The sequence below is a fragment of the Gallus gallus genome, chromosome 6 (genome assembly GCF_016699485.2).
Source record: "Gallus gallus isolate bGalGal1 chromosome 6, bGalGal1.mat.broiler.GRCg7b, whole genome shotgun sequence".
In the NCBI taxonomy this organism is placed as follows: Eukaryota; Metazoa; Chordata; class Aves; order Galliformes; family Phasianidae; genus Gallus; species Gallus gallus.
This window is the reverse complement of record NC_052537.1, coordinates 25,442,643-25,457,387: the sequence shown is the minus strand read 5'-3', so window position 1 is coordinate 25,457,387 and position 14,745 is coordinate 25,442,643. Positions and strand designations below refer to the sequence as shown.

The 14,745-nt window shown below is 40.0% G+C and overlaps 1 protein-coding gene across 1 annotated transcript in view; it reads right to left on the bottom strand.

Moving 5' to 3' along the window:
- Window positions 1–14,745, bottom strand: part of SORCS3 (sortilin related VPS10 domain containing receptor 3) — a 268,000-nt gene that overhangs the window by 27,239 nt on the left and 226,016 nt on the right. The window contains exons 15-18 of the mRNA XM_421749.8: window positions 10,419–10,536; window positions 8,742–8,875; window positions 4,442–4,555; window positions 3,054–3,225 (exon numbers count right to left, since the gene is read on the bottom strand). Of these exons, the coding sequence (XP_421749.3) occupies window positions 3,054–3,225; window positions 4,442–4,555; window positions 8,742–8,875; window positions 10,419–10,536 (538 nt within the window). The remainder of the gene's footprint in view (window positions 1–3,053; window positions 3,226–4,441; window positions 4,556–8,741; window positions 8,876–10,418; window positions 10,537–14,745) is intronic.

The window sequence follows — 14,745 nt, the reverse complement described above, 5'->3', positions numbered from 1 at the left end:
AATACCAGACATTCTGGAATTTATAAACTTAAATTAAAATAGAAGTTGTTGGAGACATTTCAAATGGATAAAACTAATTGCTTTCTATATATACTCAAGAGGCACATTTTATTGCTTTAAGCCCTGTAAGCTACCAAAAGCTCTGAGCTAAGGGCTGGAGCTCTGCATGCAGGTATCAGCGCGCAGGCAAATGGTAGTGGAATAGGTGGAGAAGAGTATTGCCACATAACGGCCTTTCAAAGTCATCACCCCAGCATGACCACTCTGGAAAAGTTTTCCAATCTGTGTACGTATATAATATATTTTGGTCATGAAACCTCAAATAACCCACATAACGGCAAAGCTTGGGGAAGAGCAGGCAGAGAACGGAGATCAGAAACAAAGCAGACCAGGCAGAGAAGAGGCTTGGGAGGAAAATTTTCCTCCCATTGCATTCAGAAGCACACAATCTCATTTCTGCTGAATCTAAAGGTGTTTCTCTAATGAAGCTCTCAAACTGTGTAAAAATATGGCACAGCTGTGGCTATCTTCTTCTATAAACATGGTTCAGTAATCTACTAATAGATGTTCAGAGCTCTAATACTTGCTCAGTCTTGTACTTTGAATAGTCACTGCTTGCTTTCTCAGCTTACTTGCATTTACAAACCTGTTATCAAGCTTTGCCATCACCTTGTAATTACCGAAAGAGGGAAGCTGTATGATGGCATAAACAGAAGACAACAGAACCAAACAATTCACTATCTGGAGCTGCCACCTAAACAATCATTTAAGCCTGAGAGGCAGGCTTTCAGAGAGGAGCTGAGGATACACAGGAAAGATCAAGTACAAAAATAGATTCACAGATCTGGTCAAGAACACAACTCCTTTAACAACATACTGGCAGTCCCAACTATTTGTGCTCAAACTCAAACAAAAAACAGAGAAGGCTCTTATTTCCTCATGTTTCTCTGCATATATATGCAACTCAAGTCACAGCACAGCCCCATACCTCTAAAAACAAAGCAAGATCATCTGTCAGAGCATTTCTTTGTCACCACCACACACGTCCTGAATTACCACTGTAAACAATACTAAGACTGAATCTGCAAATGGTGAGAAATATCGTTTTCCAGTAACTATAATAAAACATTATTTTATCACTGGACAACGTAAAGGTCAGTCACTCACACCAGTATACTGTGGGTGCATGTCCTTCTAGGAGGTAGAAAGGAACTGACAGCTAAACACAAAGTTGCTGGTCAGGATTAATCTGGAGGAGTAGAAGGACTGAACAAAGGTCACAGAGAAAGACTCAGTTGCAGCAAAACCCCCAGCAGACTGTGCAGGGGAAGTGAAGTGAGGAAGGAATTAACCTGCATGACAGTAGCGTATGTAATAATAAAGATTTCTCCAAAAATGATTTCTTCCAATTGCTGAGGAATATTTTGTTGACAACTCATTTGTTTTGCTGACTTTTCTTTCAAACAGTCTCAGGTTCATACTGAAAGGCTGAAATACTTTTCCCCAAAATCTCAGGCTGTTTTATATTTTCCCCTTTTAAAATGACTTTTTATTTTAAGAAACAAACTCAACATACAGCTCTCTGTGGAGTAAGCTGTTCACCCACAAAAACATAGTCCTGCAAATACCCTTTCCTTAGAACAAAAATTGTTCCAGTGAAATGTCTTTCAACAAAGGACAGTCAACACCCTCACATACTTATTCAACAGCTTCTTCATTCTCTGAAGCCTTGTAAAGGCTCCACTCTTCAGCTACTTTGCTGCCTTATTCCCCATCTGTTTATCATTCTTTGTACACAACAGTTCTGCTTGAGTTCCTTAATAAATTACTACTAGATTCCTAATTTTTTAGATTACGTCTGTTCTTTTCTGAACTCCCACTCACTAGTGTCTATACAAATCGTCTTGCCATGTCAAGTCTTCAGAATATAAAGGAATCAGCCATGTAGACAAGAAATTCCCTTTGTATAAAACCAGAGCAAGCATGAGTCTCTGAGGAAGTAAGTAAAGAAGCCCTGTGAGATTAGCGTGGTTCCAATCAAACATCTCGTTACTGGACAAGTCTTTAAATTAATAGAAGTGTATGTGTTTAAAAAATAATAATAATAAGCTATCACAAGAAAAAATACTTCTCCATGGCAGCACGCTCAGATTTAGACTACCTTATATTCTGGAAGGTCTAAGTGGCCAATGTAGTCTACTCTCTTCGCTTTAGGGGAGTGCAGTAGCTGCAAACAGAGCCATCACATATGCCCCTAAACATCAAATCACAGACCAGAAAAGGCAAAAATATTTTGAGAAAAACAGCCCAAAGGCATACAAAATGCCTTAACTATCTAACTGTCCACTGTGGCAGCTTCAGTCCACCAGACTTCAGTGGCAAGGGTTGCAATGTATGCGTTCACCGAGCAGAGGGATACCTGATTCAGACCACTGGAAATACCTCAATATTTTGATGCTTCAATCACCAGCATGGCACTGCACTGTTTGTGCTATTGTTAGCTAGAGAGGGAGTCTTACCACATTAGAAATAAAACACACAACCCACGGAGGTGGGTTGAGGAGGCTCCGTTCCTACTGCAAAGCAATAATGTTTAAACATCCCTCACTGCTTCCCATGAGCCTGAAAACACTTCCCAGCATTCTTAACCTTTCCTAATAATGCTTCACCTAAGATGGAACTAAAGGTTAGCAACCCAGAAACTGGGAAATGGTAAGCATAAAGACTCCATCTCTGACTCACAAACTTCCTGCACTGCAGCTCACTAGAAGCAGCAAAACGCTACAGGGAAAATAAGATTTTGACCAGATCTCCTGTCATTCTTCAGCAGCATCCTTCACTGGTAGGCAAGATAACCAGGCAAATCCACATATGAACTGACACAATATTATTTGCTTCTATGTTTCATGTACAGCTCTCTCATGAATTCCCCCAGGTCACAGTAACGTTCAACATTTTGCAACCTTGCCTGATTGCTCTTTTCCTCTTAGCTGCCTGACAGATGAAGGGAAAAGAGCCATGCTGCAGAAGACTTGCTGAGTCTGGAAACGCACCTCTTCCATAAGGATGATGAAGGTGGCATTGTGCCCCTGCTCTGTGACCAACTTTCCATCGCTGGTGAGGATGTGCAGTCCTCGAGGTGCTTTTCCAGGGCACTTCTCCATCCTGGCCTTATACTTCTCCCGCAAGCCATCTGTGCAGTTGTTGGACACGATCCTTCGGTACCTGGGGAGCAGGAATGAAAGGAAATTGGGCTCAGGCAATGGGTGGAAAGGTTTCTTTTTGTTTTGTTTTGTTTTGTTTGCCCATAATAATGCATGCATTTTCTCAAAGGCTAACTGCCTGTATGACTCCCTGACTGAAAGGAAGAATCACAAATCTAATACCTTATTAAACCAGAGAAAACCAAACAAATCACAATCCAGCCTTCTCCAGAGATATTCATCAACACCACTGAGAACAGACACTTCTTATGGAGGTCAATTACTCTGTGTTTTTAAAAGATCGAGAATTCCCCCAATTTGCTACGTCTGCAGGATTGCCCCCTTCATCCCAGCTTTTTATTATGCTTTTTTTTTTTTTTTTACTGACCAGGGCTGTCATTACATCCCATACTTATAGCAACCTTTGAGATGAAGGGGGATAAGGGGAATGTTGTCTCTGATGCAAAATGATTCCAGACTCACAGCAGACACATTTTCTTCAGCCACTCCCAACTATCAACCTCAAATGACCCAGTTTTTAATAAACAGGCATGCAGAATCCATAATTCAGAAGCAGTCCTGTAAACTCTTCAGGGCCTGCAGTGCCTGAGAAGGAACATCACAGTTTTGCATCAAGTGCAACCAGTATTTAGAGTATCACCCACACAAAAGAATAGCATTTGCAAATGATACTACCATAATAGACCAACATTTGCTGTCTGCTCTGGGTACAACCAAGAGAAATCAGCAAATCTATCTTGTCTGAAATTTCACTGCACTGTATATACAACATGAAAATGGCAGGGGAAAAAAAAAAATCACAAGGTGAAAACTGATCATTTTAGCCTTACCAGAAGCTATAATAAAAAAGAGCTTTAAAAAAAAAGAAAGAAGTTCAATGAAAAATAGGGTGAAATACCATGAACCTTCTCTTTCAAATGTTCACCTTTCTCTCAGATGCACCTTCTTGATTCGTGTTTTAATTCTGCAGTAAAGAGGAGCTTCAAGTCTAGGCTCCAGGGATTACACTTCAATTGATAGCAATACAATATCTACATGTCACTTATGTTAATGTGCTTCTCCCTGTCTCTGAAGAATGAGGCAGTGTTCCATACAGATGCGGCTGCAAACATTACTAGACAAATAAGACTGGACAGTAGCCAAGCAGGATGTGGAGAAAAAGGTCAGACCAGGTTCTCTTGTCTATCAAAACCAGGGAGCTGCCAATGTTCACTTACCCAGTGCTGTTCAGATAGCTTTGACCAATGCTGCAGTCCTTGGACAGGGAGGATGGACTGAACCAGAAGGATGGGATACACTGGTTGTTGTTGTGCCTCTCATAGCCGTAGTCACTATGGAGACAATAAGTCATGAGTGTATTTCTGTTCCTATTCACTGGATTTAGCTCACCTTTAGGCAGTGCTTTTGCTCCCCAGTGTGTGTGTTGGCAGCTTTGGATGGCATAGCACTGTGGATTAGGATCATTCTGAGACAACGTGCCTGATTAGTTTGTGAAACCTGACAACACCAGAACTACCAACATTGCAGAACACCAGAGAACTTGTGTTTCATCTGGCAACAAAACATGGACAAGGATTCAGAAGAAAAATGATATTGTTAATTTTTTTCCTATTAGTTAATAATCATTGTATTTGTTGGGTTCTTTTGGTTCGCATGTTTTTTACAGTCTGTACTTTTAGAATAATTCAGACTAATTCCACAATAATGATACTTTTTCACAAGGAAGTGCTTTGGAATATGAAACAGTAGGAACATTTCTTGAACAACTAGCTTAGGTATGCCTATAAACATGTATGTTAATGGCTCTTTGACCAAGCTAAGTCTGACCTATAAAAATAATAGCTTATGTTTTTCCAACCCTAAACTAGAATAGCACTGTCAATAAGGTATCGAAGGATTACATAGTATTGTGTTAAGTGAGGAAGGTAATCCAGAGTACTGATGTTTCCTTAGATCACACAAGAGTAGAAGTACGCGTAATTGCATTTAAGACTATTTTTACAGCTTCCTTTGCATGCCAATACAATGATGAAGTAATAGGATTAATCCAAAGCTTTCCACAAGCTTTAATAGGCTCTCAATTGAGTTTGTATGCATATCCTTTATTGGCAGGCAGGATTTAAAGGGTAAATAAAAATGGAATCTGGATTTTTGCCTGAAGCAGGTTAACAAATGCCAACAAATTAAACCTATGTGGAAACACAGACATTGCAGAAGTCACTGCCTTGAAAACGCACTATGCCCTTTAGGACACTCTGGGCTTTATCCTTTCCCCTGTTCAGAGCCTGAATTGCCAGCAGAATGTCTCCAGGAGCAGCTTTGGTGAGACAAAATTGTGTTATGTCTCCAGTGACCCCAGATGCTACTTTCCTTTTCGGAGGGCAAAAATTCTGCAAGCTACTTTAAAAGGTTCAGAAATTCCCTAATGTTCTTTCCCTCAACATTCAATTTAATCATTCTCAGTGGGTCCGACCTGCACAGTCAAAAATGCCTGGCAGTGACTTGGTAATTAAAAATATTCAGGAGGAGCTGTACTTTGCCCCAAAGAAGAAAAGAACTGCATAAATATTTAATAAAATTAAAGACAACATTGCTGTATGCCCTTAAGGTTCTGCGCTTGTTCATTAACTTCTGGTAAATGTATATTAAAACCTTGCGTGCTGCCCACCTTCCTTCTCATGAGCCCCAGGGTTTGCATAAGTTAAAGAAATAATCAAGTCCAGCTGCTGTGCTGTCGTTCTCAGGAAAGCTATCTTGACAGAGTAAATAAAGAAGCAGGAAGAGGGAAAAGAAAGATCAGTAAGCATTTTAATAACATTTCTGAGTTCATTCTGTCATTCTCTCTGTCAAAAATGGCCAAGGTTTTATTTTTAAAATGACTGTGAGGGTTGGAAGAAATCACCCTTGACCTTGACTTGTGAGTATTTGTTGAATTGTGACCCTGGATTACAGTTTATGCCCCTGAAATTCAGATTAGCCTCATATCTAACAGCAGGAAACAGATATCAGTGCAAGATGAGGAAGACAGGGGCAAAGGCTCTATGACCAAATGAGAAGGAGAACAGTTGTCACAGCTTGTTCTGTAGGGCTCCTACAGACATTTGTTCCTTCCGCAGAGCTCTCAAAGACAGGCGTGATCAAACCTCGTAGCGTGGGATGCTCTGTAAACAGAACAAGCCTCCAAAATTACTTACTGGAGAAGACTGGTGTCAGTCTTTTAGGACCTGCTGGTCACTGTACTCACATAACACAGGCTGCCAGCCCCTCTCCTTTCTCTGGTTCTCCATGGGATGTGCTCTAGTTCAGAGATAGCAGAGACCAGTTGGTGCTTCCAAGAACAACTGATGATTGCAAACCTAGCGAGACAGGCTTAGTAGCTATCTTTGTTTTCAAAAGCACCAAATGAAAGAGTAGGAGCGGTGTCTCCCACTGTAGGTAAGTACTGTGGAGGGATATCTGTATCAGATCCCCCATATAGAGCTGCCTTCTAGTCAGCAAAGAGAAGAGGTACTCCTCAGTACCTCCCGTTCTCATGTGAACATTCAAAAGAAGGCTGATGAATCATATCCTAGAATAATGTGCATCTTGCCATGCACTAAAGGACTACCTCATCCTTTATAAGTCAAAAGTCAGAGCAGATGAGTATGCCTCTCCTCTTTGAAAATCATCTTTAAGATTAATTGAGCTTAACACCCCATTAACAACACTGTTAGCACTTTGGGGTTGATTTTTTTTTTTTTTTTTTTTTAATTACAGTTGCCCCATATCTTCTTCCAATTAGCCCTGCAAACCAGCATCAAATCTTACCCTTAATGTGAAGCTAGTCCTTCTGATTCTCCATTAGCAATGGAGACAAATATACAATTAGAAGTTAGTTGGCAGTGCAGAATCTGAAACAAAAAGCAGCTTGCTGTCCTCTAGCTGCATCTCCTCTGCAGGACAGGCAAGGTTAACAACAATATTCTCTCATGTTAGTGGGAAAATTAAGCAAAAATGATACCAAACGTATGCAAGGAGCAGTTCAATTAAATGAAAAGGTGCATTCTGATGCAAACACTTTTTGAGGCAGAACAGCATTTAAGGCCAATTTAGCTACTGCAGTTTTCCACTTACAACATAGAAAATATAAGCTTCACTGTGAAATTATAAAGCTGGTGAGGCACAAAGCAAAGAGCAAACTCATAAGCCTCTCCGGAGATTAGTGCTTGGTGCAGCTCAGAGGCATATGCCAATGCCAAGGGCAGATACTGCAGGGCAAGATACTTTGTTCATCCTGTAAGTTCTCATGATGAGAACAAAGGGAAAGATCTCCTGAGTCAAGCTAAGGAGTCTCAGATGTAATTTCAGCATTAGGAACAAATTAAGCATCCATCCAGATAAGATGAAAATCTCTGCTCTATTTCCCTGAACATCTTACAGAGACAAACTACTCCAATATTCAATAAATCACTCTTGTCTATATTTTTATTCATTTTTTTTTCTGTATTTCAGTGTGTTCGCAATCTGAAAAGAATGGAGTCTCAGCAAGCCTAGGTCCAAATAAGTGTGCAGACCTTGTGCCTCACGTTTCTTCAGGCTGAATTCAAAGATAAGTGAAGTTTTCATGAATCACACTGATACTAAATCAGACACTGATCCTGATAAACTGCTATAAAAATGAAAATCAGTTTTCTCAGGGTTATTTTCAACCTCATTTAAATGACGTTCTGATCATGCAGGCTCAAACATCACAGCTACTGACAGCCTTAAATCCTTCAAGTATTGCCTATCATGGGTTCCCCGTAGGATATCCTTGTGCAGAAATCCTGCAGTTACATATTTCTCTAACTCCTGTCCCTGAGCGTACAAGCAATATCAAAGAGTGGTTCATTCTTTCGCTGTTTATATTTTTAAGCTGCTTTCAAAATGACCTTACAGCAGTTCAGAAATAAAAGCCCCATTAAATTAGAAATACCAGTATTTATGCAAAACAAGAGGCTACATCTGACAAGGGTGGGCTGCACAGTCACATCACTGAGGCATTTTCTGAGATTTATAAATAAAACACTACTAAAAAAGCAATAAATGGTTCCCCAGAATTCAATGGAATAATAATCTAAAATGTGTACGTTTTGCTAGCTTGCTCCCAAGGTATTCAATGACCTTTGAAGTGAGTATAGAGAAAATTCCCTTTTCCTACTGTAAAGGACATGCTTTGAACCAAAGAGAATAGTCCTGGCTGTCACTCTTTTCATAGCAATGGATGTAAGAATGTCAATCAGTACTTGTATTTTTCTACTTTTGAATTTCAGGCTTGGATTTCTCACAGAGATTAACAAAACTCCCCTGGAAACAATAAGGATGCATCTCTCAAATGACAGATATGAGAATGACAGTTATGCTACATGGTACAGTCAAATTCACAGAGCTGCATGAGACTCAGTTTCCCCATCAGGTTTTTTGTCCAGGTGGTAGTTCAAACACTGCCAATGCTACAAGAGGAGGCTCTGCCAAATTTACCAAAAATCACACACTCACCATTCAAAGTCCCCTTGACCACAGACACATGGTTCAGACACCACAGTTTGGGAATAGTCTCGACCCACGGAACACTGAGATCCAGGCTTGCGTTTTTTATAGATCTTCCTCTCTCCCATGACACAAGGTTCCCCCTTTGGGAAGGATAAGGAGGAGAAAGAAAAACAGAGGGTTGTAGTAGCACCTGGGCCCTAAACCATGCGTTTTAACAAGGAAACAAAAGAAAACAAAAGCATGCATTTACCATAGGGAGAGTTGAGAGCTTAAGAGTCTAGCTGCCTTTTGTGACTCTGCAAACTCAAAAAGCACCTTGACAGTACCCACAAGTACACTGTGTTCAGCACTTGAGTTGGGATGCTAGCCACAGTGTGCCCATAATGCCTGAGTATGCAAGCCATCACCTGGCCATGTCATATTTCAGAAGGCACCCACCACGGCTCTGGTCCTATGAATTATCCTGAGAAGACAGTGGGAATGAACCTCTAGATTTCTTCTACCTATCAGATAACACTAATAATGGGAAGAACTGCTTGAGTCTGAAACCCAAAATCAAGTTGTCCGCCTCAGGAATCCTGGCTCCCCTCTTCTTTCTCTGATAGACCTGGCTTCACTACAGGCTTCAAATAATTTTGATGCCATGTTACGTTTGGCTTTGTGCACACAAAGTTTTTCAAGAGCACTACTGTGAATAGCTTATCTAAAAGAAACGTTTGACATTTTGGTGAGTTGTTATAAGCAGAATTTTCTCTGAGGCAGAGATAATTTATCTACATAAAAGTAAGAATAAAAAGACAGCATCTAATTGAAATATTTCTCTTTCCCATTAATAGTGATTCCCAAGATGGCTGCCTGGCCACACACATCCTCCCTTTTCTTTCATTTAAATTTCTTTCATGTATTCTCTTCTATAACTTTAGTCATCTGATACATCCTTGCCTTATTAACGTTCATTTCTAATTCATGGGTTTCATACAGGAAAAACACAGTGCCAATAGTTCTGGCTCCAGTTTAGTTCCCCTGCAGGGAGTGGGACATCATACTGGTGGCCCATAACCTATAACGAATCTTCAGAGGGTAGTGAGCTCCTTCAGTTCTAGTGGCTTCAGGATCTAAGTATATCCAGGATGAAAATAAGCCAGAATGTATGAAAAGACAAGTATGTATCATTGAATAAAATAATTTGGTTTTCTCTAGTGGCTTTTATTCAAGGACTCCCCAGAGTTTTACAGACACCTGCAGGACCTGAAAGATGAATAAATGTTTTTATTTTCATTTTTGAGTATGAAAAATAGAGGCAAAGTGATAGAAAATTATTTTTCTGAGTCACTGACAGAGCTACAAAGAGTTCAGTGTCTCCTACAATTCAATCACAAGGTGAGGTTTTACATTGCCGTGAGCACCAAGGGCAGAAAGATCCATCTGGTAAAAATGGAATATTTTCATACAAAGAGAAGTTAATAACTTCCCAAACTTGCCTGGAGAAGACTGACCCCATGTTTATTTATGTGTATATTTCAGGGGAAATAAAGCATCAACAGGCTAGAATTGTGACTTGATGTATGTAAAAAACATGCTCTGCTGAAAAGAACACATATATTCCTAACTGGAAACACAGGGTATCAGAAAAGAACTCCACCCCCACACCCCCCACCCCCCAATCTCCTCCCAGTACAGTACCTGATTGTGCAAATGCCAGGTTTGATAGTCATCTTTGTTACACCTCCGGCTGAAGATAGGCTTGTAGTCCACCTTGACCAGCTGCCATTCAGAACGGAGACTGAAGTGCCCAAAAATTCTAAGCAAGAGAGAGGGGAAAAGAAAGAACCAGAATCAGGCAGGGATATTTTTCCACTAAGCACAAGGAGCTCTGAGACTAATGCAAACATCTAGGTATTGCTCAGAACAGTAAAGAACCACACTAGAAAGTTACGTGTCTAAAAACAAGGGAGGGAGCTACTCTGATGAATATATCTATTTCGGCTGCCTCAAAATCAAGCCTTTTCTTAGTGCAATCAGTTTCCTCACTGCTGACCTGCCTGGATGCACAAACTTACTACTTCAGAATTGTAAAAGATACACCTGAAATAACATCTGGGACATGGACTGTAGGCAAGCAACATGCAAAGATGGCAGCCTCCCTTCTAACTTGTAAAAGCTGGCTGCAACTAGTAGGAGTGGGATTATAAAGTGTCACCACTGTAAGGTTATCAGTTGAGCTTCTTAATTCTTTTGAGTAGGTCACGCATCATCAGCAGTCACTGATCACAGTCCACTGTTCAACAAATTAAGTAATAAATTGATTTTCAGGATGAAAATAACATGTTCCCCACATGATTCAAGGCTCATACTGAGTAAGCTGAAGGGTCAGCACTCAGAAACAAAGGGGAAAGGACTCACTGTAATTTGTAACCAAAGCACAGACCTGTTACAAATAGGATCATGAAGGTGATTATATAAAATTAAGTAGCACCAGAGGCTTCTGCCCGAGCTTGTACACTGCTCGCACATTGGCAGTAGAGACAGTTATTGAACAGAGATCTCCCTAAATCCCACCAGCACAATCCTCCTTCACCTGCAGGGGAAACTATATCTAGTACCTTAAGTATCTAGAAGAGAAGGACCAAAGCAATGATGAGCACTGGTGGTACGCATCACCAAACCACCATCATCCCAAAGACAAAGGGAATTTTCCTACTCCTTTGGTCAGCCATGCTTTTCTCAGTAAGAAGCAGTTTTGCAATCAACTGCAGCTGGATTTCCAGAGAAGTGTGTAGTAGGAGGAGATCAGGGCAGGGATACAAGTGACCAGACTTTACAAGTCATATACAATAGTACACGTACTCATTGGTTGGGGGAGTGCATTAAGAAAAGAACAAAACAAAAACAAAAACAACAAAAAAAAAATCCACAATGATAGTGTTGATTTGTCATTAAAACAAAACTTCTTGGTCATGTCCAATGAATACATAAAAGGACCTAAAAACTCATTGTCATTACTTATCCAAAATATGAATTCTGGATTAAAAGATTCCGTATGTACTGAACCTGAAATCTTTTCTGACAGTCATTCAGCAATGGCATCATATCACTCTTACAGCAAAATTCAGAAGGCAGAGAAGAGCATTTTTTTCATTACATATATTCCTATATATTATTTCATGCATCTTCCACTAATCTATGTTTTCAACCAAGCGACTTATGAGAATTAAAGTTTCTATTATTTTCATTATTCCAGACTAGAAAAGAAAGATTGAGAGATACAGATGATTTACAAAATTCCCTATGAAAGTGAAGCAAGAGAAAAAAATTTATCTTGAGTTTCCAGATCTGCAATCCAGATCTCCTGCTGCGACCTTAGTGTTACTCCAGTTTCCCTGAATTTTCACTGTAATCACTCAGTGTTGCTGGCTTTGCTATCACCTCAGTACAGACTACTACCTTCAGTCCATATCATGACTATGTCTTGTCACTGGTTAAATCCCACCAGCTCTTGTGCCACAACTGCTTTTGCTCCATGCTCTTACAGGGTGCTCATCTGGTCATGGTATTTTTGCACAACTGGGCAGCTCTCCTATGAATCTTGTTTGTCCTGGATTTGATGCACAACTAAAATGTCATTCCTGCAAAGCAGCAACTCAGCAAACAGAAATCATTTAGTCCAGCAAATCTATATCAGTTCAGAATTTGACCTGTGTGTGCGTAACACAGAAGACAGAGCAAGAGGAAGGGAGGACATACACATGAACACTTGCCTGAACCCAAAAGATAACAGGGTTAGAGAAACCCAACGCTTTGTCAGCATCTGAAAGAAAATGTTGTTCTTCAGAGTGAACCTTAACTAACTGTTCAAGAAAGAGAGTAAAATGCTTCTTTGTGCTACAAAAATCAAGCTACTAAAATCACCGGAACCCTTGCTTTTTAAATTTGTTAGAGCAAGCTAAAAAACCTCTGCCACTGAAATTCCTCCGTGATAACAATAATTAATGGAAAAAAAAAAACAAGGATTCCTAAGTGGAAGGCTATATATTAGCATTCCAAAAGCAGAGAGCATTAGCTACTCTTTAATTAAATGATTTCAAAGAAGATCTTTGTATATAATTGCTATAATTTAGATGGAAACAATACTACTCTAAATGTAATTAGAGGAGTGTGAACAGAGACGGATGTTTTTCTTTGTGCTGCAGAGATGGTTCTGGGTCACTTGATTCCTGAAGTGGCAACTTTTTCCTCTCCTAATAAATAACTTCTTAAGCCTGATCCATCACTGCAGTGCAGCCTTCGGAGTGAAGACCTTCACATATGCAGAGCACCTAGCAAGCAGCTGTACTATGTGAACACAGCTCTCTGGTCAAACACAACCCAGATGCCTATGGTCCTTTTCAGTTGGAGAGATGAGCCAATGACAAAGGTTACACTGTGTTTCAAGATTGAAAGTATGAAAGTTTGAAACTTCCATGGAAGTAAGCAAATGTAACAAATGGATCTGTGTTATCTGTGGAGCTCCACTGAACTCCCAAACAGCTTTTTCTGGGAAGTGATGAAAACTTTCATCTTTTTTTGGCATTAGAACTAAGATAAACAAACCATCAAAGGGAACAAATTCTGCTGCACATTACAGCTGAAGTCTACTTTTATCAGTTTTGTGAACTATATCACTGGATATTTTACCAGTGACTCAAGGTACATCCACCTGTTCCCCTCTACAATCTCTGTTTTGGGGTCACCAAGCCCATCCAAGAAGGCTGGGTAGATAGCAGAGAGCTCAAACATCTTAGACTGCTGATGTTAACATGTCAAAAGTGCTCAGCATTAAGTGTTTTGGTAGGTATATTTGGATTTCTTTGTACAGCACAGCTGATTCAGGAAGAGCTGTAAAAGGCAGGACAGAAGACAGCATACTTCTCGTTAGCCACTTCTCATTGACTGAGGAAAGAAAAACCTTAAAGACTCATTACCTCAGCACTCTGGTGTGCTTTTTCTCATTTTTGAACCTCTTGCTTTTAGACATAAAACAGGTCTCAATCACTCAAGGAGAGTGACTGAAAAAGGGCTGGTGGGAATTCATCCCTCCCCCCCCCAAACCGGTAAATCATCACACTGCTTTGAAGATACAATTTCATTTATCTAATTCCTTATGTATCTTAGTTTCTCATTTACTCTGTTTACTAAATTAGGGGCTTTCTTCCCCCCCAGTATAGTCCAACAATCAAGATGACAGAGTGGAAAAGCAGACATAATGCACTATGAATTTTGCCTCAATACCCTTGCCTACCATGGTCTGACTGAGAGCTCTTAAAAGCTCATTGCAAGAGCAGAAGACAAAAGAAAGGAGCTGGGTTTTCAAGGTCTTACACTGCAAAGACAACACAAAGACAATGGCTTGACTTTTTCCAATATCTGTAGTCTGATCTGGAAGCCCTTGAGAAGCAACCAGTACAAGAACCCAGATGTCATTTAGACAGTCAGTTTTCTGAGTAAGCTCAGTTTAAAAAAGGATCTCCAAACTAAGCCATAGAATGGCAGTTTACTGACATTAGTCAGGGTAGATTTTGTTCTGTCTCTCAGAGTAAGCAGTTAAAACTCCACATAAAATCTCAGCTAAAAGGACAGGCATCTTCTCAACTGGATCTACGCACCACTCACACTGAAGCCATTGCTAGGAGACCAGAAAATTCTTCCCAATCTCTTCTTTTGAGAAACAAGGCAAGGCTTTTATTGCCAGAGCTTGATGTCATTAATTTGCAGCAAAATTACTAAGAACCTGAAAAACAATTCTGAAATGCTTACAGATTCACGATGGAATCATTTTGGAAAAGGTCACTGGTAACGCTGCTATAATTATACCTTTCATTAATTTTTTAAACACACAATAACTTACAAATGTGGAATACAGTGACTGGATAACCTTGTACAGAAACTATTCAAGAGAGTTTTATATTTATACAGTATTCTATTGATGAACTGTAATGCTTTTGCCTTATTATTCCCTGCACTGTTGATAGCT